This window comes from Notolepis coatsorum (assembly GCF_963971535.1).
Source record: "Notolepis coatsorum genome assembly, chromosome: 13".
Classification (NCBI taxonomy): domain Eukaryota; kingdom Metazoa; phylum Chordata; class Actinopteri; order Aulopiformes; family Paralepididae; genus Notolepis; species Notolepis coatsorum.
In genome coordinates, this window is record NC_140177.1 from 39,464,129 (window position 1) to 39,477,739 (window position 13,611).

Sequence of the window (13,611 nt, forward strand, 5' to 3'; positions counted from 1 at the left end):
TAGGCAGGGCGTTCCACATTGATGTGGCATAATTGCGAAACGTGTTTAGTCCCTTGTTTGAGCCGAATCTGGGTTTTACATGATTTGTGGAGCTCCCTCTGGTGTTGTGATCGTGGTATTCACTGACCTTTGGGAAGTATTTTGACATGTACATGGGTACCTTGGTCGCGTAGTGTATCTTGTAGACCAGGCCCATTGCAAGTTGCTGTACTCTGTCGTCTACTCTAAGCCATCCTAGGTTGTCAAAGTGGGCAGGGGTGAGGTGGGTTCTAGGAGTCAGGTCAAGTAGTAGTCTGACTAGCTTGTTTTGAGATGTTTGTAATTTGTTTTTTAGTGCCTTTGAGGTGCTTTGGTACCATGAGGTGCAAGCATAGTCGTAGTACCCTTGAATGAGTGCTCCTGCTAGAGTCTTCAGGGTATTCTTGTTTACCAGAGAGGAGATCCGGTACAAGAATCGCGTTCGTTGGTTGACTTTTTTTATTACATTGGATGCCATTTTGTCACAGGAAAGATTAGCCTCTAGGATGGAACCCAGGTAGGTAATTTCATCTTTCCTTGTGATAATATTGTCACCCACTGTAACCGAGAAGCCGTCGGTCTTGCTGAGTTTGTTATTTGAACCGAAGAGAATGGACTCTGTTTTGCCCATGTGTAATGATAGTTTGTTGTCGGCGAGCCATATGCAGATTTTGCCTAGTTCCGAGCTGAGGGCTTTTTCAACCTGTAACTTGTTCTTGTCAGAGACCAGCAGGGCTGAGTCGTCCGCAAACAGGAACAAGTTGCAGTCACAAGCTGACGACATGTCATTTGCATAAATTAGGAATAGTAGCGGTCCTAGTATGCTTCCTTGTGGAACACCACAGCTCACTGTGAGGGGGGGGGATAGGGTACCGTTTACTTCCACCATCTGTTCCCTCCCCTCCAGGTAGGATTGTATCCAGCTCACTGATAAACTATCAAAACCAATTGCTTTTAGCTTGTCAATCAGAATGGTGTGATTGACAGTGTCAAAGGCCTTTTGTAGGTCCAGCATGACCATGCCGCAGTATTTGCCCGCGTCCACCTCTTGTTTGATGTGGTCGTTCAAGTAGAGAAGGCATGTGTCAGTGGAGTGGGATGTTCTGAAGCCAGATTGGAATTCGTAGATTCGATTTTTTTCCGCGAGGTACTTTTCGATCTGTTCGTATACTATTTTTTCCATGACTTTCGAGATGGATGTAAGGATAGAAACAGGGCGGTAGTTACCCGGGTCTAATTTGCTGCCCTTTTTGTGCAGGGGTGTTACTCTCGCAATTTTGAAGTCCTTGGGGACGTGTCCCTGTTTTATGGAGAGGTTTATTATGTGTGTGATGACTGGGGTGATGGCTGCTGCTGAGTCTCTGAGGAATTTGGAGGGGATGTTGTCATGGCCAGTGGCCTTGTTTGGTTGGAGGGCGCTCAGTTTTTTGAGTACCTCATCTGTAGTTACTATTTCCAGTTTGAAGTCGTCTTTGTGGACGCCTAGGTTCATGTAGTATGCTACTATGTGTTCTACCCCATACTGCCCTGAGTGGGAGGGTAGTTTGTTTACCAGTGTTGTGGCTATGTTTGTGAAGAAAGTGTTTAAGTAATTGGCTACATCCAGCTTGTCTGTGATGAGCGTGTTGTCCGTCTTTATGTTTATGTTTGAGAACCTGGTTTTGAGTTTTTTACTGCAGCCTAGTTGATTGTTGAGTAATTTCCAAAGTTCACGTGGTTTATTTTTGTTTTCCTCGGTTTTGTCATTGATGAAATTTTTTTTTGCAGTTTTGATCATGGAGTTTACGTCATTTCTTAGTCTGTTTCTTTCTAGTTTGAGTTCAGTCACGTGGTCTTGGAGTTCACTGCTCGTGCTTTTGGTAAGCTTTGACTGACTTTTACGAAACTCAGAGCATTTTTTGTCTCTGGCTTTCATAGCGGTCAGTATTTCAGTGTGCATCCATGGCTCAGCGCGATTTTTTACCCTGGTGGTTCTTAGGGGGGCCATTTTGTTTAGTATTGATGAAAATTTGGTTTTGAAGCCAAGCCAAGTTTCTTCAACCAGTGTACCATTGAGTTCATCTGACCAGTCCAGACTCTCCAGTTCAAGGTTAAAGGCCTCGCTAGAGTAGGTTTTGAGGTCTCTAGATGTGACTGTTTTGTGACAGCCAGCCTTTAGTTTTAGCTTTTTGCGGGTACAGAATATCATGTAATGATCACTTAACCCGCATGCTATAACCCCTTTACTGGAGATCTTGGACTTGTCAGAGGTCAGTATGAGGTCAATGGTAGTCTGAGTTGATTCACATATCCTTGTGGGTTGGGTGATTAGTTGGCTGAGGCCGTGCAGATCACAAAACCTATTGAAGGATTTGAAGACGGGTGCATTTTTTTGTTGCATATCCGTGTTCCAATCCCCAATAAGAATTTTTTCCGCATCCTCAGCTCCAGCTAAGCACACATCCAAAGTATCATAAAATCCAGTTTGATCTGGCGGTCTGTATATTGTGCCGACTAGAACAGATTTTGCCCTTTCAAATAAAATTTCCACCCATACGGTTTCAATTGTCTCATGATGAAGGTCAGTACGGGTAATGAATTTGGTGTCCTTATGTATGTACATACAAACACCACCTCCATACTGGTTTCTGTCATTACGGACTATAGTATAGTTCTCTATTTCTATTTCAGGGTCTGTTACAGATGGATCAAGTTTAGTTTCAGTAAAGCATATTATGTCTACCTTACCGCTCATAAACAGGTTTCTTAATTCGTCCAGCTTATGCTTAATGCTGTTTACATTAAGGTGAAAGATGTGTAGTCCGTTTTTATTAGCTGTGTTATTGATGTCTTCGAGTTCCAGGTAATGGTCTTCTGGTGCTGCTGTGGGGGAGGGAGGGGGGGGGCTTTGTTGTTGTCTCCGTGATGTGTTGGTGTGTGGGGAGGGGGAGTCCTTTGTCCTGTATTTTCTGGCGGCAACCTTTTGTTCTCCTGGGCTGGTAAACATAGCCAGCCTGGCCAGGTTGGCTAGTTTATCAGGCGATTTGTCCGTGGGGTTGCCGGTTGGGGGGGCTTTGTTGACGTGGGTGGGAAGGGGGGAGGGGGGGGTCGGGACCCGCGCCGTGCTGGTACAACAAAGGACTCGGTCCAGAGTCCTTTGTTCCTGGATGTTTTCGCCGTTAGCTCCGCTGGCTAGCCGGCTATCGGGCGTCGAGATGTTTAAATCCCGCGTCGGGATGGTCGTCATGGTTTCGACCCTCGGTTCACCTCCTCTCGTCTCTGCCTCACGTGTGCTCGTCTGCTGCGGCGTCATTTGGGAAGAGTTGCCGTCCGCGCAGTGGATGTAGCCACAGGTTGAGTTGTTGATATTGGTCGCGATGGTAACCTCCCTCGCTTCTTGCGCTGCCAGACCAAGTCTTCTCGCCTGAGTTCTGGTCAAGACCGGGCCTGGGTTTAGATGAATGTCTCCCGAGAGTAGCAGGATAAGGGACAAAAAGGTCTTTCGGTCCATTCTGCCATTCGGGGGTCTGTTCTTTCTTTCAGGATTGGCCGTTAATGTTGCGTGAACGGTCGCTGTCCCCACGGCCAGGTGCTTATGTTCCGTGCCGTTTTGGAAATAAAAGTCGCTGTGTACCTCCTTTTCTATTTTTGCTCTTCTCTCCTCTTCTGTCTGGTTATGCTTCATCGTTGAGTAGAGGTACGAATCCGTTATCCAAAACATAACGAGGAGAAAATGTGCGCAAAATAGAAAAAACATTTCCTCTGAGGCTAAATAAAATTATCTCAGAACCTGCATTCAGGCATAACCATTTTCCTTAACTGTACTCAGTTTCACAGATCTGAAATAGGATACAACTGTAGGATTTTTCTTCTTTTTTTTTTAACACTACATTGCATACCTTTGAAAATACAACAAAACAAGAGATCTGTTGACAAGCTACATTCGGAAGACCAATATCTAATCAGTCACATATTCTTGCATCCAGTTAGGCTTCTTTCTGACTTGTGGTTTCTTTGGAGAGGATGGAGAGGCAAGGTCAGGTGAAGCAGGAATGTCCTGTGGCTTTACGGCTGCACAGCGATCAGGAGCTAGGTGAGAGGCGTTCCATCTTCGGCCATCTTCCAGCAAGTATGTGCTTTGGCCGACCTTCTTAGTGACTCTCAGGGGAGCACCAAACTTTGGGTGAGCTTTTGGCACATGGAGAGGTGTTTTCACCCGTACACTATCCCCTTCTTGAAAAGGTGGAGTACATGCGCCTCGTTTTCCATCAGTATAAGTCTTCATCTTGTGTTGATGGCGTGTGACTTAATCTCGTACCTGTTCATCCGAGACAGGGTCAGTATGAGAGGGCGGCAGGACAGTCAACTTTGTGCGCATCTTCCGGCCATACAGTAGTTGATAGGGTGACACACCTGTAGCTGCATGCGGTGTGGCACGGTAAGCCATCAGGAAGGCAGTAATGGCAGGTTTCCATGGTACAGACTGTATGATAGCCATCTGCACAGTCTCTTTCAGGACACGATTGAAACGCTCTATGGCGCCATTCGCAGCAGGGTAGTACACAGAGACTCTGTGGTGTACAACATCCCGTTCAGCTAGGAAAGCAGCAAAGTCAGCTGAAGTAAACTGTTTTCCATTGTCTGTCACAATGGATTCCGGGTTTCCTTGTTTACTGAAGACTGAGGAGAGGAAGGATGTAACATCCTTTGTAGTGATATTTGCAGTGAAAGCGACCTCTGGCCACTTGCTGTAGTAGTCAATCAGAGTGATGGCATATCGACAGTCCCATGTAGCTGTTTCAAAAGGACCGACAATGTCCATTGTAAGCTTTTGCCATGGCCTGTCCGGGAATGTAACTGGTTGTAGTGGAGCAGGGCGTGGCTTTGCAGTCTTGTCATTGGACTGGCATGGCTGACATGACTGAATTGTAGAGTGGACCAGGTCATCCATCTTTGGCCACCAGTAGTACTCTCTCAGGCGTTGCTTTGTTCGCACCACTCCTTGGTGTGTCTCATGTGCAAGAGCCACCAGAGTAGCACGCAGTGCGATTGGCACAACCAGACGTGCTGCCCGAAGCACCAGTGAGTTTTCCACTGACAGTTCATGACGTATGGGGAAGTATGGGGCAACTTCTGGACTCAACATTTTCACCTTTTGTGGCCAGCCACGTGCAATCTGTTTTTACGGAGTGCAGAAATCTCCGGGCAAGAGGCAGCAGCAGCCTCAAAGTCAGTAATGGGCAGAGCAGCAAGAGCATCAGTGATGTAGGCAACCATTTCGGGCTGCGCATCCAGGGCAGGGTCATCTGTCGGAGCTGGGGCATTCAAAACAGCTTCGATGTTCTCTTTGTCAGGCGCAATACCTTCAGCTGACACCACGTGGCCCAGGAAGCGTAGACTTGACTGATTATAGCAGCACTTTTCCTCATTCAGGAGTAGACCTGCCTCTTGCAGGCGGTGTAGAACTTGCTTCAGTCGAGCATCATGTACTGTGCTGTTGGCTCCATAGATGATAATATCATCCAGATAATTCTGCACCCCTGGCAGGCCTTTGAGGATGGTAGCCATCATCTTTTGGAATGCAGATGGTGCAGAGGAGAGGCCATAGGGCACACGGCAGTAGCGGAAGAGTCCTTCATGGGTAATGAAAGCAGTCAGGTCCCTACTTTCCTCATGTAGGGGCACCTGGTGGTAGGCACTAGCCAGATCAATGGTTGAAAACACTGTGGCCCCACGCAGAGTGGACAGCAACTCATCTATGTGTGGAATTGGATAGCAGTCTGTAATGACAGCCTTGTTTGGCTCTCGGAGATCCACACACATACGAATGTCTCTTCTCTTCTTTCGTGTGACAACGATAGGAGACACCCAGGGGGAAGCATCAATCCTCTATCACACCAGCAGCCAGCTGTCTGTTTATCTCTTCTGTGACTGCATCTCTCACAGATGGGGCAAACGGCACAGTTTTTGTCGAACCGGGGAACAGAGGCAGAGACTTTGACCCGGTGCACAAACTTTTTAGCACAGCCAATTAGTGGGGGAGAGGTAGAGAGGTGCAGCACAGGGGCAGTTGGAGCAGAGGCAAAAGGAGGAGGAACCACAGCACCTCCTACAATGTGAATGTTCAGTGCAATCATCAAATCCAGGCCCAGCAATGGGGTCCCCTTCTCCACCACAAAGAAGGTTGCTGCAGCAGTGACATCATCTCTAGTCACCAATGCTGAAAGACATCCCAGCACAGGTATGGGTGACTTGGTGTATGTGATTAGGTGAATAGAAGGTGGTGTTAGGTGTGACTCACCAAAATGTTCATCAAACACACTTCTGGGCAGTATGGACACTGGGGACCAGTGCATGTGAGTGGATCGGAGCGTGAGCGGCGCGGGGAGTGGAGCGGGCGGTTTTGACATGAGCGAGGAGTGGGTTTTAAAATGTGTCGGCGCGACGTCCGGAGCGAGAGTTCTCCTCCGCTCCAATCCACTCCAGGCCGCTCACAGTGGTTTAACACTGATGTTAATATACATGTAGTACAATGCCAAAGCAACAGATGGCGATGTACAAACATGAAGGCCATTTTCAACCAATGAGAAGGGTGAACCTGTGATATCCTGTTCAGGCTTTGCCACTCATTCTATCGACGCCATTGTTGTTGTCGTTAGCTTACATGCTAACGTTAATGGCAGCGACCATAGCATTGTGGCTCGGCTAGCTATCATCGCTTAATAGAGCTAGTGAATGGATAAACAACGTTATTTAACATTGCAGAATTGGTACAATTACAATGCGGCTCAATACAAACAATTGTTAAGGGGCCCAGGGGGTGTAGACTGTTGTAGTTTGAGCTAATTTACACCATGCTCCAAAAAAAGAAAAAAAAATCTGCCGAGCGATCTGGCGCGGGGAGCAGGGAGCGCTCGATTCAAGGTGAGTGGTGAGCGAGCGGAGAGCGACTTGGGGGCGGGGTCAACATGAGCAATTAGCGGAGCGGACCAAGCTTTAAAGAGCGAAGAGCGGATTTCTCGGCCGCACCGATCCGCTCACGTGGCCTGCTGGGGACGCAGAGTCAACAACCAGGTCCATGGCATAGACTGGTGAGCCTGAAGGCTGGATCTTGACATTGCATTTTATTTTATCAGATTTACCGGCAGCCTCTTGAATGCACAGGACAGTCAATTCAGGAATCTCCACTTCTCTTACTTGATGTGTAGGAGCAGAGCGACACACTCTGGCAAAATGTCCCTTCTTGTTACAAGTTTTGCAAGTAACCTTGGCAGCAGGACATGAGGGAGCATTTGCTAGGTGACTGTCAGATCCACATCTGAAACATGTAGCCTACGGGAGGACTTCCCAGTTGTAGCAGTAGGTGCAGGTGTGAATGGTTTATGCTGAGGCCTTGATCGAAATTGTTTCTTTTGCACTGCCTGTACTTGAAAGCTAGGTTTATCTCCAACCATGCATTTAGCTTGTTCAGCTGCAGACTCAATCTGTGTAGCAAGTGTGATAGCCTTGTCTAGAGTGAGATTAGGCTCCAGTAGTAGCCTAATATGGGCATTTGTAACATATTGGATAAGCTGATCACGCAGCATCTCATCATTCTTATCACCAAAGTCACATGAAGATGCAAGCTCTCTGAGAGCAACCACATATTGGGCAACAGTCTCATGTGGGCTTTGTACCCTTTTTCTGAATGTGTGACGTTCCACTACCACATTCGTCATTGGTGTGAAGTGTGCAGTTAATGCAGTAACAGCAGCATCATAGGTATCACCTGTGTTTGGCAATGAGTGAAAAGTCCTCTGTCCTTCTGTTCCAAGGCAGTGAAGAAGAACAGCTCTTTTCCTTGCAGTAGGCCAAGCATTCCCTGTTGCATTTATGACCAGTAGATAGTTGTCAAACATTAGCATCCATGTCTTGAAAGGAATTGTAGGCTTCCCAGGGCATTGCAAAAACGGAGCAGGATAAGGCACATTTACAGCCATCTTCACAAATAAATTGTCAAAAATAGTCTTCTGTAATCAAACTGTAGCAGGTGGGTTATCTCGTCGCCAATTTGTAGAGGTGGATGGCAATGAATAAGACACTGGAGAGAGTGGATCCATTTCAATTGACTATTCTTTGTTTAGGTTGTTCATAGCATTTTACACATCGTGGCATGCAAGCCTCACTTCCTGTATTCATGCTTCTTCTTCATACCTGTCCAGGCAGGTGACACCAAGTGGTGCAAATAAGTAACTGCATGCTTTAGACACTGTGTAACAGTAGGACACAACAGTTACAAAGTACAGTTGACAGCTGCGTTGTGTTAATGTACAGTGAAATAACGTTATGGCGTTATGAAAGTACAGTTGACAGCTGCGTTGTGTTAACGTTACAATGTACAGCGAAATAACGTTATGGCGTTATGTGGTCCTCGTTTGGATAATATGTAACGTTACAATGTACAGCGAAATAACGTTATGGCGTTATGTGGTCCTCGTTTGGATAATATGTAAAGTACAGTTGACAGCTGCGTTGTGTTAACGTTACAATGTACAGGGAAATAACGTTATGGCGTTATGTGGTCCTCGTTTGGATAATATGTAAAGTACAGTTGACAGCTGCGTTGTGTTAACGTTACAATGTACAGGGAAATAACGTTATGGCGTGTTATGGCGTTATGTGGTCCTCGTTTGGATAATATGTAAAGTACAGTTGACAGCTGCGTTGTGTTAACGTTGCAATGTACAGGGAAATAACGTTATGGCGTTGCGAGTGAATCTGGTCCGCGTCGCGATAATATACATGTATTCCATTTCCATTTCGGCGTCTGAGTGGCGAAAAAGAAAATGCGCATTTGGAGGGCGTTACCGGGGCCAATCAGGGCAAAATGCGGAAGCGCTCTTGCACTCTTCGGATGGGAATCGGATTAATATAGACGCTGCCGGTCCCTCAGCCCGCCGCTACTGTGGTGGTTCTGTGGTTCTGCAGCTGGATACTATTGAATCAATCAGCCCCCCCCCATTCTCTCTCTCTCTCTCTCTCTCTCTCTCTCTCTCTCTCTCTCTCTCTCTCTCTCTCTCTCTCTCTCTCTCTCTCTCTCTCTCTCAATTCAATTCAAATGGGCTTTATTGACATGGGAAACATACGTTTACATTGCCAAAGCCAAACAAAACAATCAAACAGAGAAAACAAAAGAAATCAGTACATTGGAAATCAGTACATTACAGACGGAATTTCTTTTACAGTCTTTATGGTGGTTGCATTCCGCTGGATGTCCTTTTCTTGTCACAGCAGCTCACAAATCTTGCTGCTGTGTTTGCACATTCTTGTATTTCTCCCAGTAGGTATGGGAGTTTTGAGTTATTGTCCATGTTTTCAAAGTCTCTTTGGGTGTTTGCAATTTGTGGGAAGTATATATCTCTGATGTCTTGGTATAGGGGGCAGGTTGTTAGGAAGTGGAGCTCGGTTTCCACCTCATCTTGTGTGCAGTGGGTGCATAGTCTGTCTTCGCTTGGGAGCCAGGTCTGCCTATGGCGGCCTTTCTCGATGGCTAGGCTGTGCTCGCTGAGTCTGTACCTAGTCAAGGATCTTCTTAGTTTTGGGTCAGTCACAGTGCTCAGGTATTCTGCCACTGTGTACTCTCTGTTTAGGGCCAAATAGCATTTCAATTTGCTCTGGTTTTGGGTTGTTTCTTTCCAATGTGTCGGATAGTTTTCTTTTTGTTTTCTTATAATTTGATTTAGTCCAGTGTGGTTTCTGTCTGGTGGCTCTGCTTGTGTTTGTGAGCAGAGTCCCAGAACCATCTGGCTGAGTGGGCATCTATCGAGAGTCTCTGTGGGTGAGAGCTATGTTGTGGAGTGCGTCTGGGTCGCTTTCCTTTAGGTGATTGTGGAATTTGAATGCTCTTTTTTGAATTTTGATGATTAGTGGGTATCTTCCTAGTTCTGCTCTGCATGCATTATTTGGCGTTTTCTCTCTCTCTCTCTCTCTCTCTCTCTCTCTCTCTCTCTCTCTCTCTCTCTCTCTCGCTCTCTCTCTTTTGCGGACGACTCAGCCCTGCTGGTCTCTGACAAGAACAAGTTACAGGTTGAAAAAACCCTCAGCTCAGAACTAGGCAAAATCTGCATATGGCTCAAAGGCGCTAAAAACAAAATTACAAACATCTCAAAACAAACTGGTCAGACTACTGCTTGACCTTACTCTTAGAACCCACCTCACCCCTGCCCACTTTGACAACCTAGGATCATGGCTTAGAGTAGACGACAGAGTACAGCAACTTGCAATGGGCCTGGTCTACAAGATACACTACACGACATGTCAAAATAGTTCCCAAAGGTCAGTGAATACCACGATCACAACACCAGAGGGAGCTCCACAAATCATGTTAAACCCAGATTTGGCTCAAACAAGGGACTAAACACGTTTCGCAATTATGCCACATCAATGTGGAACGCCCTACCCAAAGCTGTAAAGGAATGTGAATCACTACCCACTTTCAAAAACACTCTCAAAAAACACCTACGGGAGACTGCAATTCGAAACTGGCCCCTGTAAATGTCCTAACACAACCCCCTCCAATGTACAGTAAATTACCAAGTATGGTCTTGTCAATATTCCAATGTACAGTTTTGTTTGTATAGTTGTACAGTGTCCCCCACCCACCCCTCCTACCCAACCCCCCCCCCCCCACTCCCACCCAACCACCTCCAATGTACAGTCCCCCCCACCTCCCCCACCTACCCAATCCAATACAGTTTCTACGCCAAATGTATATACTTTTTCTTTTTTCTTTTTTTTTTTACTCTTTTTGTATCACAAACAGTACTGTATTTGCAAATCTGGTATGTCATAAATGTATAGATGTAGCAGTACTGTCTATCTGTATGTCATGTATGTCATATATGTTACGATGAATTGAAAATGGGGGACCCTGATGTAAACAAGACGAAAGTCTTTCTCTGGTCTGCATCCCCTTAACAATTGTATGTATTGAGCTGTACTGTACTGTACCCATTCTGCAATCTGTTAATAAAGTTTTTAATCAATCAATCAATCAATCTCTCTCTCTCTCTCTCTCTCTCTCTCTCTCTCTCTCTCTCTCTCTCTCTCTCTCTCTCTCTCTCTCTCTCTCTCTCTCTCTCTCTCTCTCTCTCACGCACACGCACACGCTGTCAACTTTGCACCGGACCACGCCCACCGGATCTCCTCTCATTGGCTCTTCTTGGAAGTCAGCTGAGCGGCGCGCAGCTGCTCCGCGCATTTCAAGATCAAGATGGCGGCCTCCGTGTGTCGCTGCGCCGAGGTGAGAATAACGTTACAATAATATAATAACGTTCTGTTTCATCATCACGTCTGCGGTCGATCGACGTGTGTATCTGGCTTTAGTGTTTGAATTAGCGACACCGTTTAATTGTTCCGTCATTTTGTGGAATTTACGATATTCATTACCTCACTGCAGCCACACGCACACACACTGCAACCCACTATGGTATTTTGAGTTCACGATGTTCAACTCTGTATGATAGCATGTACCATTAACACTATATACACCATTTTTATATTTATATTTTTTGTATATATATCCACATATGTCTGCACCTGGATATAATAATTGTTTACATATCTATATCTATACATATCCCTTACTTACTCTACACCTACGGGAGACTGCAATTCTAAACTGGCCCCTGTAAATGTCCTAACACAACCCCCCCCAATGTACAGTAAATGACAGTACTGTATTTGCAAATCTGGTATGTCATAAATGTATAGATGTAGCAGTACTGTCTATCTGTATGTCATGTATATGTCATATGTTATGCTGAATTGAAAATGGGGGACCCTGATGTAAACAAGACTAAAGTCTTTCTCTGGTCTGCATCCCCTTAACAATTGTATGTATTGAGCTGTACTGTACTGTACCCATTCTGCAATCTGTTAATAAAATTTTCAATCAATCAATCAATCAATACTAGTTATGCTGCTGGCCAGTATCAGTGCCATATTGTCTATACCTGTATCACTGTACATATCACCTGTACATTGTATATTACTATTGCACTTTGCTGTTACATTTGCACTGTGATTAGATGCCAAACTTCTTTTTGTTGTATTGTACTTGTGCTGTATGATGAGAATACCTTTTAATCTAAACAAATCCCATCTAATCTAAACACATGTAATCTTCTGGATTTCATGTCACCAGTGTCTCAAGACTACATTAAGGATTCATGTTTAGTATAAAAAAGTTGTTGTCCAGCTCTCTGTCCTCTGGACCTGGTGGTGGTGTTGTCCAGCAGGGAACACTCTGTCCCCTGGACCTGGTGGTGTTGTCCAGCAGGGAGCACTCTGTCATCTGGACTTGTCAGTAACAATGACCCACAGTTATGGTGATAAGGACACCGTACAGCTGTGAGTGCCATCCTTCAGATGAGACGTTAAACCGACGTCCTGACTGAATTCGGTTATTAAAGAACCCAGGGTGCCTATCGCAAAGAGTAGGGGGTTCCCCAAAGTTCCTGGACAAGTTCCCAATCAGGTCTCGTCTCTGACATCAAGACCACCTAATCATCCCTCCCCCTTAATTGTCTATCAATCCCTGTCTTGGGGGTGTAACGGTACACAAAAACCACGGTACAGTACGATACGTACCTTGGTTTTGAAGTCTAGGTTTGGTACGGGTTTTCGGTACAGTGGGGGAAAGTTTGGCTTTCCATGTTCCACTCAGGGGTGATGTAGTGTGCAGTAACTAATTGTACTTCTAGGGCTGTCAACGAATTTTCTATATTGAAAAAAAAAAAAAACTTTAAATATCAATAATCGACTTGTAAAAAAAGAAATAATAATTATATTAGATTGTGAAAAAACAGCCCCCGATGGGCGGTCGTTAGTGGTTAACATACCGTTGTATTCGTTCGGTACACATCCGTTCGGTACGGTACGGTACACACTGAAACGGTTCGGTACGGATACGTGTACCTTTACACCCCTGAGCCGTTCAGCCATTGTGTAGTGTGACGTGTGCCTGGTCCCAGTGTATGGCAGCCATTGAGCCTGTAGCCCAAGGTTGGGTGCTACCAGTGGTGGTGAAGGAGGCAGAGCACTATATAAATGTAATGATCATTCATTCAATGTCGGTCAGAAAGACAGACGCCGTCACCCGCTGGATTAGATGGGGGCGTTTCCTCTCTCTGTGGCTCAAACAGCTGTTGTCCTGAGGCCAGAGTGACTCCATGTGACTAGGCTGAATGACACAGACAGTAGCTAAAGACCAGGCTGAATGACACAGACAGTAGCTAAAGACCAGGCTGAATGACACAGAGAGCTGAGCTAAAGACCAGGCTGAATGACACAGAGAGTAGCTAAAGACCAGGCTGAATGACACAGAGAGTAGCTAAAGACCAGGCTGAATGACACAGAGAGTAGCTAAAGACCAGGCTGAATGACACAGATAGTAGCTAAAGACCAGACTGAATGACACAGAGAGTAGCTAAAGACCAGACTGAATGACACAGATAGTAGCTAAAGACCAGGCTGGATGATACAGAGAGTAGCTAAAGACCAGGCTGAATGACACAGACAGTAGCTAAAGACCAGGCTGAATGATACAGAGAGTAGCTAAAGACCAGGCTGAAT

At 45.7% G+C, this 13,611-nt stretch overlaps 1 protein-coding gene across 1 annotated transcript in view; it reads left to right on the forward strand.

Moving 5' to 3' along the window:
• The first annotated feature begins 11,199 nt into the window (after positions 1 to 11,199).
• Positions 11,200 to 13,611, forward strand: part of LOC311238794 (mitochondrial import inner membrane translocase subunit TIM44-like) — a 42,793-nt gene continuing 40,381 nt past the window's right edge. The window contains exon 1 of the mRNA XM_084326991.1: positions 11,200 to 11,278. Within this exon, the coding sequence (XP_084183117.1) occupies positions 11,249 to 11,278 (30 nt within the window). The 5' untranslated portion in view covers positions 11,200 to 11,248. The remainder of the gene's footprint in view (positions 11,279 to 13,611) is intronic.